At 36.5% G+C, this 20,993-nt stretch overlaps 2 protein-coding genes across 3 annotated transcripts in view; both read right to left on the bottom strand.

The window, feature by feature from the left end:
- Positions 1-20,993, bottom strand: part of dhrsx (dehydrogenase/reductase (SDR family) X-linked) — a 443,758-nt gene that overhangs the window by 390,015 nt on the left and 32,750 nt on the right. The gene's annotated exons all lie outside the window — the stretch shown is intronic.
- The window catches only part of LOC114650937 (E3 SUMO-protein ligase ZBED1-like), a 253,370-nt gene continuing 232,867 nt past the window's right edge, over positions 491-20,993 (bottom strand). For both annotated transcript variants that reach the window (XM_028800886.2, XM_028800885.2), the window contains exon 2: positions 491-4,358. In XM_028800886.2, the coding sequence (XP_028656719.1) occupies positions 2,228-4,306 (2,079 nt within the window). In that variant the 5' untranslated portion in view covers positions 4,307-4,358 and the 3' untranslated portion in view covers positions 491-2,227. The remainder of the gene's footprint in view (positions 4,359-20,993) is intronic.

Here is a 20,993-nt window from a genome sequence, read left to right as displayed (position 1 = left end):
TATATTAGTGTACTGCTTATGAAGGTTATACTGAAGTTAACAGCTTTAAAATTACCCATATTCATGTCATTCATTTTATTACATCTTTCAAAAAGTACTACACAACATATTTTATGTATTTTTCATTGTTTATACTTTTAGCAGTGCACAAGAATGAAAAGGGTATAATTAAAATGAATTAAACTGAAAACTTGCATAGTTATATTCAATGAGAAATGAACATGATCTACAAAGCTAATTTAGCTAAATGTGCAACTGACAAAAAGTTCAGCACATGGTGACAGGACAACTTATTCAACAGAATAAAATTAGAGCTGAGAATATCATAACTTTCATTTTTTGTTTAATGTACAACGTCTTAACAACTTTCCCATAAACTACATTATTTAAGTTTTATATGGGTTGCATTTGTCCGTAACAGAAAATATAAGTAATACAGTATTAATTTAAAATGGAAACAGACACTGTCCACATAACAAAAAAAAGTCACAAAACGGAAATACAGTATTTATTAAAAATAAGTATTTCTTTAACATACATGAAAAAATGTTAAAATTAAAGAAAATTAGAACATATAAAAGAAACCTACTTTAGTTACTTTTATATAACTGAACAGAATGCTTGGTCTCTTACATTTGATACAAAGTGACACATCTTATAACATGACTTTACACAATGCAGTCTTACCGTTAACAGTGTACAAGATGAGTATCTGAATTTCAACAAGATTACAGATTTCAGAACATGATCAGGCTTTCCATTTACATTTTTAGAGAAACTAATTTGAAACTTGACTGTTATTTGTAGATTTCATTGATTTTTTTTTTAAATAATCATAATGAAGGTACAAGTTAATATAACTTGAAATTAACTGCACTTCTGGTTATGCTTACATAAAGGACTCCTTTATAGTGGCAGCAGGATTTTTTAAACTTTACCAAAATATGCTAAGACACCTGAGGGAAATTTGTGATATTTGTGTGCAAAAAAGGCTTTACATAGCTAACCTTCACACAAAACTTAAATAAACTAGGCTTTCTGCTGCTTATAAAATTGGAACACTTGAATTACCACGAGAATTCACAAGGGGCTGCCTATCCAGGATTGGTTCCCAACCTTGTTCTTAATGCTGCCAGGATAGGTTTAAAATGCAAACAAAACTATATGGGACAATCACAATGGGAAATGGATAGATGACTGGAGGATTATTAATTGAATAATGCATTGCTCGTATGTACTGGATTTACCATAATTACTTTTAGACATTTCATGTGTTTTTATTAAAAAGATTTTTAAAAAATCAAGTCAATTATTTAGATGCATCAGAATCAACAGGTTTTCTTCCTTGATGTAAAACAACAAGCTATTAACCAAAAACAGCTATGAGCTATGCTACAAATCAATGCTTGACACCATTTGCAAATAATTGTCAGGTATATGTCACAGTGTTAAAATTACCTTAAAAAACTTCACATTTTTACAAAAAATAAAATTGCTAAACTTTATGGTTTTTTGCACCAAATTTCCCCAGGATCTATGCAGTATACTTTTTGCATTATAAATGTTACAAGTAATCATTTTTCCCATTCCCTTTACATCATCTGCTTAAACTAAGTTTTTACTTTATATGTTGGTTAATGTGTGCTAGCATACCATCAGATACTTATTTAAGGCCATTTACACAAAAGTAATTATAAGCTAGTGAATTAAAATGGCACATTAAAACTGGTCAGCAACCTGGTGCGCCTTACTAGGTTTTAATATACAGATAAATGAAATCAAAATGTTTCCAACTGTAATTTAACTAATTTGCCTTTTAACTGTAAAAGGCAAATTAATCCTTTGCCAAACACCAGTCATTTCTACGGTAATTTGTAACAAGGTTAGCTCTTCTCCACCACAGCACTATAAATACATTAATTTAAAATATTTATCATAACTTCACATCACATTTACAAAAATGTATTAGTTCATTAATCATTTGCAAGGCACCTGCTTTGGCAGTACATTAAAAATTTTCTAAAGCAGGCAAAAACATTTACTTCAGTATTACATTTTGAAACAATGTCCTTGAGATGTTTTAATTATGCATGAATAATTTATTTTGTACAGTGTAAAACTGTGTTAAATAATACCACAATACACTGAATTAAACACAGACAAGTAAAAGTTACAACATTCAAAAGAATAAAAGGAAATTCCAACAGTGAAATACTAAAAAGCAAGTTCAAAAGAAGCCAGTGTCTTTTGCGTTAACCATATTAGAATGCATAGCATGTGTGTCACCTACACTCAGCACATGGTCCTGTTCCGTACCCCACTCACTCTCGTCCTCATCAGTAGGCTCAGGCTCACATCCATTCCGAGTGTTTTCATACAAAAAAACTTGTTGGTCCACATGTGCAGGAGCAAGCCGGTTTCTCTTCCCACTTAAAACATTACCAGAAGAGCTGAAAAGTCTCTCGGGGAAGATGCTTGTGGCTGGAACACACCAGTACTTCTGAAGAATCTTTGGTAAAATGGGAAATAAGGCTAAACGGTCAGACCACCATCTCAGAGGATCCTCATTGAGTCCAAGAACCTTCTGAGATTTAAAGTTGCTCAGTTCCTCCATTACCTGAGCGTGCAGCTCTTCCTGGTTCTCATCAGAGCCTGTCTGGCAAAAGATAACAGACAGAATGTTGTTGGCATTATTGACAGGAGGTGGAGTTGAGGTTGTCGGTCTTTTAATTGGAGGTTCGTCTGAGAAATGAAGTGGGTCTTCAGACCCAGAACATCCATCTTTCCATTTTTCTAACATAGCCTTTGCCTCTTCAATAACTCGATTCTCTACTTGAGCTCGCTCAAATGGGGAAAGAAATGGCAATTTTTTGTACCGAGGATCTATAAAAGTTGCCACATTGAGGAACATGTCGATTTCAGGTGTCTGCTGGTAAGTAGAAGAGAGTTCTTTGGTTATTATCTCCTTTGCCATGCTAATTTCTTTAAGATCACTGTCTTTAGCTTTTAATGTAGTGTTCAAAAGCATATGCAACAGAGGTTTCACCATGCTGATCGTTGGATATTTGCATGCTGTCATCATATCTGCTGCTTGCTTAAAGGGCAATAGCAAGTCCACAAGCCCCTCAATTGTGCTCCACTCAGTTGCTTCAAGCATCAAGTGATGGTTGTTGCTATCTTCTACAAGCACAGAAGCAATAACAAATTGTTGCTCCTTTAGTCGTTGAAGCATTGCAAGTGTGCTCACCCACCAAGTTACTCTGTCACTTATTAGCATGCATTGTGCCACATTCTGTTGTTTTTGTTTTTCCCTTAACATATACATTGCCACTGAAGACTGTTGAAAATATTCCACCAGCTTCCTACAACGACTCAATAGAGAACTTAGCTTTGGAAGCTGAAATGCTTGGATTATTCCTTGGTTCACAGTATGTCCAAAACAAGGCATGTGCACAGGAAGGTCAAGGAGGGAGCAAGCCTTGACAATGTCCACAGAACAATTGGTCGTAACACTGAAGACTTTACCATTGATACCCCACTCCACAAAAGCTTCATAAAGTGCCCGTGTGATGTTTTCCGCAGTGTTATCTTCAGGTACTTCAAACGTTTTTAAGCACCGGGTTGTTAATATTAGGCTGCTAATACTGCAATTGTTCAGGGAGTGAGCAGTTAAGGTGATATATGTCCGGTTTTGGTTGGGACTTCTCCACATATCGGCAGACACCCCACACCATATCACATCTGCTAGTTCTTTAAATATAACCTCCTTGACCAAATAGTATTTTTCAGGGATGGCTTTGGTTGATATGTAGCTTCTGCTTGGGAGTTCATACCGTGGATCTGCAGTTTTCAGAAGGGCTCTAAAGGTTGGCTCATCAACCACAGACACTGGATACATTCCCTCACATATGAAGCCAATGACTGCAGAAGTCAGATCTTGGTGTTTTCTGTTCTCGTACACGTAGCTGGGCTTCATGATTATAGTGTCCTGTACATAATGTTGTGACGTTTCAGGCTTCAACTTTGAGAATGCTGTAGCAAAAGCTTCTCTCATTTGCTCTGTATTGCTTTTCACAAATTCACAGAACTCATCGGGATGATTCTTTTCAAGATGGTAGGACAAGTTGGAAGTGTTTCCAGAGTAGGCAATCTGAGCCATACATATCCGACAGTATATCTTCTTCCACTGCAATATACATCCCTCAGCATCGGTATCAAATCCAAAGTACTTCCAAACTTTGCTTTTTGCTCGAGGGTGAGCAACCAATTTGAGATCCGACAGTGAACCTTCTCCTTTATTTTCCATCGCTTCAGAGACCCACAGTTCCACTTATGTACCTTCACTCATTAATGAGTACCTGCCAAAGGCAGTAAGATAAATGTATGAGAGATTAAAAAGCCAATGTACAGTAAATGTGATGCAACCTGGATTTAGAAGAAAAACATTTAATACATTAAAAGAGCTATGAACACATGACTGCTATTCATTACAGTTAAGAGAATTCATGGAAACAAGATCTCCACCAACGAGCAGAGCTAGGAGGTATATCTTACTGAGTAACTGGACATTTAGGAGCACTGATAAACAGGAGCTGCATTATTACTTGAATTTTTGAACACTTGAATACAGTGACTAATGATTTCTAACATAAAGGAAAGGAATAATGCAAGAAATACTTGTGAGGTAAACTTTAATGTTTATAAGCTAAAAGAAACATCATATAACATAACTCTGCCTAATGCAATTACCTGTCAATTGAAAACAAACATCTTTGCTTCTGGCTATGAAAATCACCTGACTTTGATACCAAAGATAGGCAGACAAAAAACAGATGGAACTTTTGTTTTTCCCCATGATCCAAACTACCTTTAAAAACATCATACTTAGAACAATGCAGGGTAACTACTTCCTTATTATACAATGAATGAATGGCTTTCTAGTACCTGTATTACTGTTTTAAATCAGTGGTTAGGAAACTTACAAAGCCTAAACTATTTCCTATTTTAAAAGGATCTTCAGAGTGCAGATAACAGAATGTTTACTTTTTGCTGTTGTGATTGAGGGCTCTTTTTTAAAAAACGTTTTTCTGAAAAAAGAAAAAGAAATGTACAAAACTAAGAATGCAATTAGGCACACTAGTCATTTTTTCCATCACAAAGACAAGATAAAAAGTTCTAATGGACATAATTTTGTTTCTATTACTTCAAGGAAATTAATTTCTCTGAAAGACAAAATATACTTTTGTGAACTGACTGCGGGCATGACTGAATGGATCCTGTGGGACATATTTTACAAAAGAAAACTGCTGATACAAAGCTCTCTACAGATATGGTAAAAACAAAGCAAATCTTTTAATTAACAAGGAAGACCAAGTAATCTGATATTGTCTTCATATCAGTTAGTGAGCAGCATTGCGATAAATCCATATCATGGTATAATGATAAATTCTGACTGTTTTAGTAGATACCTGTATAATGCACTTACGTATTCTTCCTATACTGAGACAATTTCTAACAAACAACAAATGTACTATGAACTAACTATGCACACTATTATCCACTAAAATGCTTGTTTCAGATTTGATCGTGGGTATTTACTTTGCTCAAAACAATTAAAGAGCTGGTCTTTTCCTAACTCATTTAAGTTCCTGGATCTGTCAAGACAAACAAAGTACAAGAAGTGGCTTCTGTCTGTTCTATCTTCAAATTTATTTAATCAACTCACCACTTACATTGAAATGCATTGTACTCTGGGCAGTACTCTTAAAGGAACAGGTTCACCTGTTACAGTCTCTAAACAAAGAAATTGCCTTTAAGAAAGTAATATACAAGAGGAAAACAATACTTCGCAATGCACATTTTGAATGCACATTTTGTATTTTATGCTCACATGTGTTCACATTTTCCTGTAATTTTCAGCATACTGTTAAAACTATTTTTATGAAATCCATACTGGAAGAAAAAATTGCATCCAGTACACCAGATATGATGGTATATCATCAGCTATAGTTCATGAGTTATTTGTTTTTTAAATAACTAAAGAAGAGTATTCCATTCAAAATCAACTATTAACTGAATCTTATACCAGTGCTTTTAAAGGACAATAAACACTGCAAACTAAGGTATAAGACTGAACAGAAGAATGTGAGGTCTGGAACAATTAATAATAATAATAATTCATTACATTTATATAGCGCTTTTCTCAGTACTCAAAGCGCTATCCACACAGGGAGGAACCGGGAAGCGAACCCACAATCTTCCACAGTCTCCTTACTGCAATTAACACATTAACACTTTAAGGCCTGGTAAAAGCCTGCTGGATGGGATACAGAGAAAACAAAGCTACTGAGGCTCAATGAAGAGAACTGTCTCCTTTTTGTTAAATTTCTTAATTTTCTTAATAAATACAATAAATAAACAAACAAACCTAGACTGGAAACTTATTTGTAAGATGAAAAATAGAGCCTGACCAACAAATACTACTAGAAAATACAAAAAGTCTTAATAGTATAAACAACAAAGTGCAATTAAACTTTTGCTTTTCTTTACAAGATCTTACACTTTGTTCCACTATTCCATAAAATAATCTATGCCTTTAAGCCATACAAAAAGTATGGCTCAGTATGCCTGGTTAGTGGCTCCAATCACTTCACACTGACACTGGCAATACAGGATGTTGCTACATATAGAGAATAAAAATAAACATTGTAAGCTGAAGGTGATTACATCAAATTACTGTGGATAACCTATAAATAACACAATTAGCAATTTACACTGAGACAGAAGCAAAGACACAAAAATCAAAATAATTTCACTGTGGCTTATCAGTGCAAGGTGCCATATTAAGTTTTTAATACAGTACCTATTATAACCATTCAAAACAGATTGGTTTTTTTTTTATTTATGTGATGCTTCCTTTTCCCAATGTGATGGGTAAAACCTATTATTATGTGTTAACTATTTTTTAACTATACTAATAGCAAAAAAGAAAAAACATTCTTAGAAGTGAGTAATATGTAATTCAGCTTAATTTTTCAGCAGAATCAATTTCGTTTGTATATCCTTAGTAGATTCAATAATTTAAAATTTCTTTAAAAAAATGTTTAGAAATATAATGGATGGTGTAGTGGGTTGACCTGCTACCACATGGATAAACGGTTCTTGATTTGAACCACGTGCTGGGTCTGGTCGTTATCTGTTTATGGAGTCTGTACAATGCAACAGAGTCTGTTTTCCTAATACATCCCCAAAGGCAAGCCTTTCAGAACAGCACTGGATTTCAGAATATGTCGAGAGTATGTGAGAGAGAGAGAGGAGGCCCTGCAGAAAGAATGGTGCCCTGTCCATGAACATGACGATCATGAAAAATTAAGCAGGCTTCAGAATGTTATGCGATAATGTTCCAGAATGTAGAAACTCTCTTTTGATTTTGGCTGCTTCCTCTTATTTTCCCTACTCAAACATCTTCGGTTTTGTTGAAGTTGGGTCTCTAAGGTGGCCAATCTAGTGCTGCCAGTGTTCCATCTACAGACTTCCACCCAGGTAAGTCTTAATTTTATTTGAAGTGTACTTGTGCCTGCAGATAAAGTTTTATTACAATATGTTTTCTCCCTTGTACGTACAGCATGATAAATCAAAATCTGATTAAAATTTCTCAGCAACCGTCACTCTATCGATATTGACCAGATGCTACACTGTTGGCTAAAATACATCTCCAGTTTGATGCTTCATGACAGAGCAACATACGTGCTTCACACAAGGCCACTTCTCGCTTACACTTTTCTTCTGAAACACTTTGTAAGTCAAAAAGTCTAAATTTTGACACCAGATCATGACCAACCTCTTCACAAGATTTCCTTTAGTCCTTTACAACGAAGTGACCTTTAACTACAGATCATGAGTTGCCAACATCTTTTTCAGTCTTCCACTGTGTTTTCTGTTCTCACCAAGTTCAGTTTGTAAAAATTTGTTTATGAGCATGTCCAGTCCTCAGCTTCAAAATCCAGTTTGATGTACTATTGTTTGCCAACTACAGACTGTACTAAAGTGTGTTTGCCCCATATCTCTAACTAAAGCAGTCAGCATCTGTGGATATCTTCAAATATACCCATTTATCTGTTAAATTTGGTTTGGCTAATAATATTCATATTATTTCATTAATATGAATCAGCTGTGCTGTTGGTGGACTTTTACAAATACATGGAATGGCTATGGTGTTCCAAGGAGAAATTTGTCAATGATAACAGAGTTGTTTTGGCCATCTCTCAAGATATCTTCTTTTTCGTCTTTCGGCTGCTCCCGTTAGGGGTTGCCATAGCGGATCATGTTTTTCCATATCTTTCTGTCCTCTGCATCTCATTCTTTTACACCCATCACCTGCATGTCCTCTCTCACCACATCCATAAATCTCCCCTTAGGCCTTCCTCTTTTCCTCTTACCTGGCAGCTCTATCTTTAGCATCCTTCTCCCAATATACTCAGCATCTCTCCACTGCACATGTCCAAACCAACGCAAACTTACCTCTCTGACTGTCTCCCAACTGTCCAACTTGAGCTGACCCTCTAATGTACTCATTTCTAATCCTATCCATCCTCGTCACCCCCAGTGCAAATCTTAGCATCTTTAACTCTCTACCTCCAGCTCTGTCCCCTGCTTTCTGGTCAGTGCCACTGTCTCCAACCCATACAACATAGCTGGTCTCACTACCATCCTGTAGACCTTCCCTTTCACTCTTGCTGGTACCAGTCTGTCACAAATCACTCCTGACACTCTTCTCCACCCATACCACCCTGCCTGTACTCTCTTTTTCATAACCCCCTCTGTACTGTTGATTCCAAGTATTTAAACTCATCCACCTTTGCCAACTCTAATCCTTGCATCCTCACCATTCCACTGACCTCAGCCTCTCATTTACACACATGTATTCTGTCTTGTTCCTACCGACCTTCATTCCTCTCCTCTCCAAATCATTTCTCCACCTCTCCAGGGTCTCCTCAACCTGCTCCCTACTCTCGTTACAGATCACAATGTCATCAGAAAACATCATAGTCCACGGGGACTCCTGTCTAATCTCGTCTGCCAACCTGTTCATCACCACTGCAAATAAGAAAGGGCTCAGAGCCGATCCCTGATGTAATCCCACCTCCACCTTGAAAGCATCTGTCACTCCTAATGCAGACCTCACCACTGTCACACTTCCCTCGTACATATCCTGTACAACTCTTACGTACTTCTCTGCCCCTCCCGACTTCTTCATACAATACCACAGTTCCTCTCGAGGCAATAAGCAGAAAATACAAACGTATTAAAATGATGTTTCATACTGCTTTTTTGTTTAATATCAATAGTTTCAATAATAATGGCAAATATTTAAAAAGATAATTTTTCCTGCTCTCAATTCTATATATAAGTACTCTACTTCCCTATTAGTTATTTATTTGTCTTATATACGTGTGTATTATATTCTTGCATTTTATTTATTCATTAATATTCTTATTTATTTTAAATTTGTTTTTCTTTGAAGTCTATTTCTTTGACATCTCGTAAAGCACTTTGAGCTATATCCTGTGTATGAAAATACATTATAGTAATAAATGTTGTTGCTTGAGATCCTAAACAAATATACAGATGAAGGCAAAAAAAAGCAGTAGCAGACTCTCAAAGAAAACATTATAATATTTTTGTATTGCTTTCTGTGTAAGCAAGGTAAATAAAACAAAAGTACTTCTAAGTCTACTGTATAATAGTGTATTTATAAAAATAGTATAAAATTCACTATATAGTGAATTTCCCCTTGGGATTAATAAAGTATCTATCTATCTAATAAAATGTCTTTACTATCCAGATACATTAAAAACAGTGGGCATTAAAAATAAAGCTATTACAGACAGCAACTCTTTTTTAGTGGTGGAGGTAGGAATGATCAAGAAATAAAATTACTAATTTAACAGACATGTTTTAAGTTTCTTTTGAAAGGATGGAGTCAGATCAATGGATCTTGTAAACATTAATGTGGCAATTTTAATACAGTAGACCACCACGAAGTTGCGGTTCTGAGTTCGCAGCCTCAGTCATTTGCAGATTTTTCTTTAGAACATATCTAATAATTGTTAGCGGAAACCGCAAATATCCTCTGCAATTATTATGGCTTTTATCGTGACAATACTGCACTGTAGAGAGACCAGGAAGCAACTGTATTGGAAAACGCGGCTTGGGATGGTGAAAGTGGTCAATAGAATTTGAAACTGCGACTCTCATCAGTCCCTGCAGTGGCTCTGATTGGATGTCAGCGCGGCTTTTAAAAAGGGGGTCAGCGACCAAAAGCAAAAAAAAAGTTTTTGTAATTTGTGTTCCTGTCTGCCTGCCTTCTATTGGGTTACCTGTACTTATTCGTTTTATCCTGGATCGTTTCGTGCATCTGGGATTGTCTGCCATCTGCCTGTGTACATGAGGACTGTAAGTGGATTCATGGCCATCCTGCAAAGAAAGGAGCACTCCTGAACCTGTCCACCAGTCTTCACCATTTTAGGAACTAGCGGTAGGACTATCTTTACATTCCCATTCAATGTGCGGATCTCTGGACTATCTATTTTCATCATTACATTTCATCCGTTGCTGTTTTTCATGAATGTTTTTCATGATTTACTCTGTGTTTATTTGTGCTTTGTTGTATTTAATGTGTAATCGCCGTAAGGGGAACAGGGGTGGTATCGTTGTTTTCATTTATTTTCATTACATTCTTTATTTGCTGTTTGATTACCAGTTTGCTTTGTTTTTGTCTTGTTTGTGAGTGTGTGCGGGTCTGACCAAGGCTGGGTGCGTCCCTGGAATCTCCACCATAAAAATAAATAAATCGGCGTCTTCTCGACGGTGTGAATCTTAGCGGCACCGGACCGCTACAGCGTTATTCATTTCTCCTTGCTGCTGCATCCCCAGCAGAGTGTTCTTCAAAAAAAACCCTCTTAAAAAATGCTGATAGACTACCTTCACAATGCTCCCTTAATTGCTGGGCTTACTTTCGGCTGCTGTGTCTCGTGATATGCTTCTCGCGCAACGCTGCACATACATAAAAGCCTGAACAGCACATGTCCTTTTTGGCTGATTGCTTTGTTTCTCTCTCCTCCCCCAGATATCCTCTGCTCCTGTTGTGCTCCCCTATGATGTTTGCCTATTCTTTAAACTGATAGCTAACTGCATACTGAGCTCATTTTACTTCTGAAAGAGACATGTTTGTTTGAAGTGTTTGAATAAAGTTCCTGTCTCTACAATCTCCTGTGATTCTGTGCAATTCTGTGACCCAAGCGTGACACCCTGCAGCACTGCAGCCTGACTGTCTCTGGGATGGAGCCACTGCACTATAGCCTGCCAGCATCAGCACTTACCAGTGTGTGCTTGCGTGCAGCCAGTTCAAGCGCAGCTTGCTCAGTGATTTCATTCATGGCGTCAGTTACACCTTGTACATATTGTTCCTGTAGTTTTTTTTAAATAGTTATTACAGTTCATTAGCAGTGTGTAAAATGATCAGTGTTGCAGTAATTGTGATGCTCTTTGCATGAAAAAAGTGTTCCATTAAAATTTAACTTTTTCTTTGTGAATTGTGACATTTACTTAAAGTGCAGCAAAAAAGTATTTGGCGTCCAGGGATGCATTAACCCCCAACTATGTGGCAGTTTAAGAGTTAAAGCCCCAAGATGCCGCCAAAAGTCCCTGCACCTTCTAAGGCTTCTGGCAATGAAAATGCGCTTGCATGAATTACCGTACATATAGCGGTAACATCGGTATTTTACATTCTAGCACTGCGGGAGACATAGCAGTACAGTACTGTGCAGTATACGGGTTTACCTTTACATTCTTTTTTTTTAGGTAATGTATTAAGCTGAGTTTGAAATTAAAGTGTTTTGGAGGGCAAATTTAGGGTTTAAACTATAAAAATAGGCATTTTTTTTAACCACATCCAAAATTCGCGGTTTCTCACAATTCGCAAGTGCTCTAGGAATGTAACCCCCGCGAATTTTGGGGGTGTACTGTATATTAATACAACAGAGCTAAATTCTCTAAAAGCAGGTGAAAATTGCCAATGTCAAGTTATCTTCCAAGACATCTCAGCAACTTTTTCCAAACACATTAAATGGATTAGTTACCATGTGCCTTACAATAGCAGCAGCAAATCATTACAAAACTTAAATGGAAGGAATTCATTGCATTTATGGACTATTTTGGTGGAGATGAGTATGGGGGCAATAAATAGATTGCACATCTGAAAAAGAAGTGTTTAGATAAGCAGTTCTCTATCTTTATTGCCTTGGTATCCAGTTTTATCTATTACAGTTCATTGATAACCCTTTATTAGCAGAAACGTTAATGTAAACTATTTTCCTTGAATGGCACATTAATAACTGTAAATACAAAATTAAAATTTAAATACAATTCACATAATAGAAGAAACTTGACTTGACACAACAGTGATCATTACTGAATCATTTTTTTTTAAATAGGCAATACAGTAGGTAACCTGGGTTTTTTTGATTTTCATAAGTTTGTCAAAATCAGTGTTAAGTGAAGAGAGTGCACAGAGGAACATCTTTAAGTGTGTATTCATACTGGCAATTGCAATGCACACGTATGTTTTTCTGAATGTAACCCCACAAAGTCTAGTTCATTTGGCGAGTGTGATCACTTCGTGCCAGGCCAACCGTAGAGTGCCCTGGCTCACTTGGAAGAGGTGGGCCTGAGCATGGTTCAGTAGCATTCAGGAACAGTGTAATCGCTAAATGTGCCCAAACATGGAAAACAGACATGAAGACAATGATGCAACAAGTCAAATGCCACAATTCTCATTTCATTCAATACCATTTGAGTTAAAAACAGGTTTTTATTCTCACCTTACACATGAACGTGAACTGCAGATGGCAAGAAAAGCTGCAAATTCCTCCCTTAACATCATTTGTCACCGTAAAAATCTTTTCATACGTGCAGCATGATTAACAGCAAAATGCTGTGCTGCACACTCAATAAATCTGTAAGAGGGCAGAGTGTTATCCTGCCCTACACAACTCCAAAACCACCACAAAATAAGTAAAATCATTTTGATATGCATGCTGTCACTCCGTGTTCAGACCTTATTTTGGCTTTACGCAAAGTTCCACGGTCATGACGAAAGTGTGCCCGGGCCCAGAACGTTAACCGCAGTGTGAGTGTAGGCAAGCGAGGGAGTAGGGTGGGGGGACAATCACAATTGGGCACAGTAAAGAACAAACATGTCTAGTTTTGAGTAAACCCTTAGTTTACAGACAACTGACCTTATCTAGAATTTCAGCACAAGGAAAGACAAGCTGTTCTGGAATTCTGTAAGATTTTTATATATGGCCAATTTTTATTTTTATTTTTTTTAAAAACCATTTTTGGTTCGAACAAAAGGTTGGGAAATACTTGTTCAAAGCTAACTCTGCTTTTTGCAAAGGGTTTTACTTTCCCTGGGATGCCAGTTCAAGCAACATAACATCCAAAGATGAAACATGTAGCTGTATATAAAAAGAGATCATCTGGGCATGTGTAGCACCAGCACTATATCAGGAGACAAGCAGCAGGTAGAGGGAGATGACAGTTGTAGTGACTTGCCATATAGCAAAACTCAACTTTCTCCTTCTTAACTTGCTCCCAAAAGATGCTCCTTTGTTCTTCGTGACAAAAAACTACACTAATTACTAATTCACATCACACCACATGAGACTTGAAAGCCTCATCCATTCATTTCACACCATTGCTGCTACTGAAACATTATAAAGAGGAATAACAACAGTAGGCTTTAAAGTTTTTTCTCGTGTGTGAATTATTCTTTATTCATGTATGGGTTCAACTGAACTTTATTTTGATTTTTAGCTATGCATTCATGTTGCATTAACATTTATAAATACACTACAGTAATCCCTCACCTATCGCGGGGGTTACGTTCCAGAGCCCCCCGCGATAAGTGAAAATCCGCGAAGTAGCGACCTATATTTATTTTATTATTTATACATATTTTAAGGCTTTATAAACCCTTCCCACACTCTTATAAACCTTTCTCTCTCTTGTTAACCTTTCCCACGCCCTTATAAACACTTCCTATGCTCTTAAACACTTTCTACATTCTTAAACACCTCAGACCAACACTGCACACTGCACGCAGCGATCAGATGTCAATGTGTCTGCACTCGCTTTGTGAAGGGGGGCAGCTGAACTCACGCTGAGCAGAAATGGACTTTGTGCTGCTTCTGCCAAAATGCCTGCTTGTCGCTCTGCGCGTTCGGAAGGAGGATTGTGGGGTAGTGTGAGAGCTGAACGCACCTTCGCTCAAACCCCCCCTTCCTGGAAGCGCAGTACGCTCCTGCCACTTCGCATTGTCAAGGCGGTGGGGAGCTGAATGAACGCTAAGGAGAAGTGGACTTTGTGCTGGCTTTGTGCTGCTTGTCGCTCTGCGTGTCAATAATTTTAAGCCTGTACATCACCAATTTTCCTGTCTCACTGTCTTGTCTTGCGTGAAGTTAAAATGTTTTATAATAGTGAGATGTTACTCATATCCTTAGCCCGACATCCACATATCATAAGTGTTAACAAAGTGTGTTTTATAAGTTTACATGTGTTTAAAGCATGTGGGATGGGTATTTTAAGGCTTAAACTATAAAAATGTTTATTTATATGGTCTTTCTATATCGCGGATTTTCTCCTGTTGCTGATGGGTCTGGAACATAACTTCCGCGATAGGCGGGCAATCACTTGTATTTAAAAACCCGCGAAGTCGTGAATCCGCGAAAAGTGAACCGCGAAGTAGCGAGGGATTACTATATTCTGGTAATCACAGAATCTGTTAAGATTAATGAGTAAGTCAAAATATACAGTCATATTACTCTGTTAACAGAGGTTAGTAAAAGGATAATAAAATATCAATGAAATAAAAATGTGATTTTATAATGTCAAATTTTAATAAGATTGTTCACTGTTCATTAGGACTGAAAGTGAAAGTAAATGATGCAAATCATAAAACAATATTTGTATGATATGAACATGTATTATGATCTGTGATTTGTGCAGTAATCAATCAACAGTCTTTCCTTATATAAAACAATCGGAGAGAGAGAGAGATTGAGAGAGACCAGTGTTTACTGATAGGCAGCAAAAGACACCAGCAAGGCTTACATACTATATAAACTCAAAAGTAAAGAAGGAAGACATAAAACAAAAATGGCTGAAAAAAATACGGTGTTATTTCAGATGTTTCTTTGAGGTAAAACTATTAGTGAAATTGTTAATTTTTTTTTTTTTTAATTTCCTTTGCTAATATTTCATATCATTATCATGAATAAATATAATAGGGTTGCTTTCTGCACACTATATAGGATATAGATGACCATAAGGTGCTGATTTTCAACCTTTAAGGTATTTTGAGAACATATCAAGAAATAACAAATCCAGCTGGAAGACTAACAAGCTACAAGGTGAATGAAAATAATTATAAAATAGCATCAAAATAATTAAATCGCTTAAAAAATCCAGTTACAGCAAACTTCAAAACATCATGTCTGATGGCAATTGGCCCACTTAATCAATATTTAAAATCTGTTATCATGAGTCAGCAATGACTATGCGTCTTCTCAAAGACTCTCTTTAAAGACTATTTCATATATAGATTGTTTCTGTATATAGTTTAGCTGAATTACATTTACAACTGGTATTAACATGTGTCTCCAGTGGTCGCAAAATACGTTTGAGGCTTCAAAGTGTCTCGTCTATAGCTAAACACTTCTGGATCAGAAGGATTCCCTGTATACACACAGCAATTCTCCCGTTTTTTTCTGTGCAGCTATTACCCTGTAGGCAGAAAGCAAACAGACTTTCCGTAATAATTCAACAAGAGCAAGTGAAAAGAAGGTGACGTGCCTTACTTCATTAAGTATGATGACTAGGATTTGACAGTCCCATGAAATAAATGGTGCAAAGTTGACCTACAGCTGCTGTCGCAAGTGAACTCACTTTTTAGAGTTGCACAGGTGTCAAGGCTGACCACCTCTTCACGGCTTACCTGACTGCTGCCACAGCCCTGCAAAATGTTTGTCTTTTCCAACAAAAGAATTGCTGTATGTGGACAGAAAATCCATTTGCATTTCCACTCACGTAGAATGTGGCTATCAATGAAGGAAATGCTCCAGTGCTAAATGCAGAGGATAACGAAGTACTTTCTGTGATTAAGTCAAGAAAAAGTGTCTGCTGAGACCTTATCTGCATCTAAAAATTACTTTTGACTTTCTATTTTCAGAAACACATGATCCATTTTGACTCAATTCAAAAAGTAACATTTAAGCACAGTGAGTATTGAGCAGTTTCCGATGTAATTAAAAATATTTGTAGTGAGAAATTCCTGCTTTGGGTAATTACCAGTCATTGATTAGCCCTAAAAAATGCCTCCTTGTTTTATGTTATGGTTAAGAAATTCAAACACTGGTAAAAATAAGTTTAATAATAATATACAGGCAGGTTTTTACATGGTCTATTAATTACACAGGCAATGTAACAGCACAACCATTAAATATGCTTTTGTTATATCATGGCCTATGCAGGAGGGCCCTCACACGTTCAGGAGGAATAAAGGTTTAGAAGCACTGTGTACAATGTGTATGAAGATGAAAGATACAGTAACTGTAGCCTGTGCCAAGAAAAAGCCATCCATGACGCAACTGAAGCCAAGACCTTTGACGCTACATATTTGATAATTGAATTTAAGATAACATCACACACCAGATTACACAGTCTTTAAATAACTTTCATTACATATAAGTAGAAACAGCATTCTTATGATATTTCATCATTTCCTTTTGATTTGATCTTCAAAGTATCGCAATGTTAACAAAAAATGCATAAAAGCTAAAATAAGTTAGTGGTAATATTTTTTTTCTTGATTTAACTAAAAGATTCAAGAATGAGTGTTTCAGAAACACAATGCAAGAACAAGTAAGAGAAATACTCCTGAATATTTTAGGAAAAAAATAGAAGTTGACTGGGCTGAGTAAAATGACTCTAAGTCATCTCCTTCTAATTCATTATACGACACTGGAGAAGAGTTTGGAGGAGTTTCACACTCAAGAGTTTTGTAGAATTGCAATTGGAAACCCACTGATGCCTATAGGCTGAAAACCTTGTGTACTAAAAGACCAGTAAGGCACATTTCCTTGCTCTTAATAGAAGTAGAAAGTGCATATTTGTCTCTCTCTAAGCAAGATTGTAAAGAGAAAAATATTTTGTTTAATGAAGCTTTTCATTTTTTCAAACCTCAACAAAGCCAACTTTTGGTCTTCGTAACACTTATAAAATGTCAATAGATGGGTTATTCATCTCAGTGAAGTGTGGCTCATTGACCCGATGGTAAAATTACTTGTTAATATGAAGGATTTACAGGTCTTATACTAAATATGCAATATTAAGAGAAATGTTTCTCAGTTAAGTCACTTCAGAACACTCCAGATTCAAGTTTTGTTAGTAGGTCAAATTGCAGAGATGAATAAACACTTTACAGATGCTTTGTGTGAAGGCCCAGAAAAGTGTTGTTAAGGTCTTGTGACAAAATAGTAAATAAGCAATAGGTGCATTTTCTGTACCTAAAGTGTTACCATTAAATGGACTGCAGGGTGAAATCACATTCAGTAAACTTTATGTAAATGAAGGATATATTCTGCAGCAAACTGCCATGTCAGATGAACGGAAACAAGCCAGCAACAATTTGTTGAATTCACTTTTACAGGATCTGTGAACAACATGAAAATAACTACTACTAGTGGTATTTTGTAAATGCTAACAAATGGCATCATGACTTAATTTTTCTGATACGTTAAGTAATAACACATCAGATAAAAATGCTGTAAAGTAGCAGTTAAAATAAACAAAGTAAAAATATCTTCAAGTAATAAAAGGTCTTAAACAATCTTTTATGTCATGGTTTCGTTAATTAGCATACTAATGACTTCAAACAGACTGTTAAAATTGGCAATCATATTTTCATTTTTGACAATGAAAAGATGAATCCTGATTCCCAAGCCAGGTAACCATTTTCAAAATGTAATGTTAAACCACAGTAGGTTATGTATTAAGAGACTGACAGATTCAAAACAGGACTGTTGACAGTATGGCCCTCACGTAATAATGACAGAAACAAACTAATAACAAAATAAAGCAAATTTAGAAAAATTCTCACCAAATAATACTGGTGATGTCAAAGAAATTAGTGTTGAGTTTTAAGTTACATTTCTGAGATTGAGAGCCGCACCTTAATGCAATGGTTTTCTCATAGCTTTGCTGAGTTATAATCCCAGCTCCATCATTTTCTGTGGGATGTTAGCTGTCATGGATTTCTTTTAAGTAAATGTTCTCAAGATACTCTGCAAAGGGTTTAGTGTATATATAATTATTTATTAACAGATCATACTAGAAAGCAGACAGTGAGCTGCCTGTTCTACTTTACCCAATCTAATTTGACATTCTTAGACTTACACAGAAATGGATAAGAAAGACAGCTAACAAGTAGTAAATCATACTACAGACTATGGAAAGGTATTAGGAAAGTTACAACCTTAAATTTTCTCTACATATTTTCCATCAACAAGCACACAGATTTTTTTGTTTTTAATAATTCTGTGCAAGCAAACAACAACAACATTTGTTTATATAGCACATTTTCATACAAAAAAGTAGCTCAAAGTGCTTACATAATGAAGAAAATAAAATAAAAATAAAAGACAAAATAAGAAATTAAAATAAGACAACATTAGTTAACATAGAAAAAGAGTAAGGTCCGATGGCCAGGGGGGGGGACAGAAAAAACAAAAAAAAAAACTCCAGACGGCTGGAGAAAAAAATAAAATCTGCAGGGGTTCCAGGCCACATGACCGCCCAGACCCTCTGGGCAAAATCAATTTTTCTATAACTAATAAGATTGTTGATAAAAAAACGTCTTGTTAGTTAAAGCTCTAACATTTAATAGTGCCATATTTAATGTTTCGGAGGGGCAGAGATGAATACTATGTGCGTTATTGATATTTGGCACAGGAACTAAGTTATTTTTATTAGCGCCGCTCTGTGTGTATTTTTTGTTTAATCTATAGTCTGTTTTTATAGTTTTAATACATTGTTCATCTAAAGTAGTAATTTTAATTAAAAATTATTGGTGTTTATGCCGTTTTGCCTAGATTTTCTGCGTGCATTGCAAAGATTTTTGAACCTGCTGCACTCAGATATAATTCATCTAAATTACAACAGTCTAAACACCTTTTGAACAGAGATGAATAATTTGTTGCATTTATTAATGAATAATCATTTGAACGAAATAATACTCTCTTAACAGCATAATCGTTGTTTAACATACTTTACTTAAGAAAATTAAACCTGCATAAATTCATATTTAGTTCTGGGCAAGTAAGGGAATGGATTATCTGTGTTCACAAGAAGAAACAATTTATAGCAAAAGATTAAACACTGTGTAGCAGTAGGGGGCGCTATAGCTCCCTTGAACCCACAGATACCACTCCAAACACCAGGTAAAACTATAATTATTATTTATTTTATAGTAATATTAACACTAATCACCAACAATAATCAATCCTCCACTCCCAGACACTTCGCCACCCTACCTCCCAGCTCAGCTCAGCGTCTGGGCTTTCCCACAGTCCTTTTATATTCCCTGACCTGGAAGTGTTTCCCATCCTACAGTCCATGTGTTTTCTTATCACTTCCGGGTCAGATAAAAAGTCCTTCTCTTCAACCCGGAAACACGTCGTTCCTTCTGGTCATGTGATCATGACGTGCTTCCGGGTTATAGGGCACGTATAAGTCCTTGAGCCTCCCTGCAGCGTCCTCTGGTGGGCCCCACGGTGTCCAGCAGGGTTGGGAATAAAAACTCCATTGTCCATAATTCCCTGCTGGTCTTCGGGGCACTTCCATGCTACAGGGAGGGCTCCATCTAGCGGCCTGGGGGTATTGGCAGGGATGAACAGCCGGCCATCTCCCACAGCTGTTATCCATTAAGTTTCTAGTAAGTCTTTTATAGCCTACAGTAATCCCCCGCTCTATCGCAGTTCAGCTATCACACCCCCGGCTTTATCGCGGAAAAATTCAATAAGTACATCCTACCTGTAGTGTACTTTGCAGCCAATTCATAACAAAGCATACAGTTTTCAGCAGACAAAGAGTTTCACGTTACAGCACCCAGATGATTTCTTACAAAGCCCGTTATTGGCTGAAAGAGGAGACTCAACCAATCAGAGAGGATTTTATTCTCTTGGGCTCTGATTAGCTGCTGCTAACGTGGTGTAATCTCGCAAGAACAGCGGGCATAGGTCCCCGACGAATCGCGTACCATGCTTGTGGTCCGACTTTTCTGAGCAAACTTTTGTGAACTTTTCATTTTGTTTTAAGCCCTACGATGGCTCCCAAGGGCCCTGCATCTTGTAAGTCTTCTGGTAGCAGTGAGCCTAAGCACCAGAGGAAAACCTTGACCACACAGGAGAAGGTAAAACTGATGATGAGTATTATTATGTTACTCATATCTTTAGCCCGACATCCGTGTATCATATGTGTATCCAAAGTGTGTGTTAATTAGTTTACATGTGTTTAAAGCGCGTGGGAGAGGTATTTTAAGGCTTAAACTCTAAAAAAAAAAAAATGTGGTCTTTCTATATTGCGGATTTCACCTATCGCGGTTCACTGTATTCTCAAAAAAAAAAGATGATTAATTCAGAGGAAAAAATATTCAAATGATGGCTTTCATTTAGATTTCAGAATTTACCATCTTCTTAAATGCAGAGAAAACCAGAGTTATCTTTTTAAATCCTTTTTAGAAAGTCTTTAAGCTTGACATAAACTAAATTAAAATGACCCGGATATATGGTTCTCAGTCCCTAGTTGTCTTATTTGGTAGCACTTAACCTTAGCTTAAATTGAACAAAACAAAATAATTACTTTTAAGTGGCCCT

This window comes from Erpetoichthys calabaricus, chromosome 4 (assembly GCF_900747795.2).
Source record: "Erpetoichthys calabaricus chromosome 4, fErpCal1.3, whole genome shotgun sequence".
NCBI classification, from domain to species: domain Eukaryota; kingdom Metazoa; phylum Chordata; class Cladistia; order Polypteriformes; family Polypteridae; genus Erpetoichthys; species Erpetoichthys calabaricus.
Note: the sequence above shows the minus strand (reverse complement) of the source record. Positions and strands in the feature narration are given on the sequence as shown.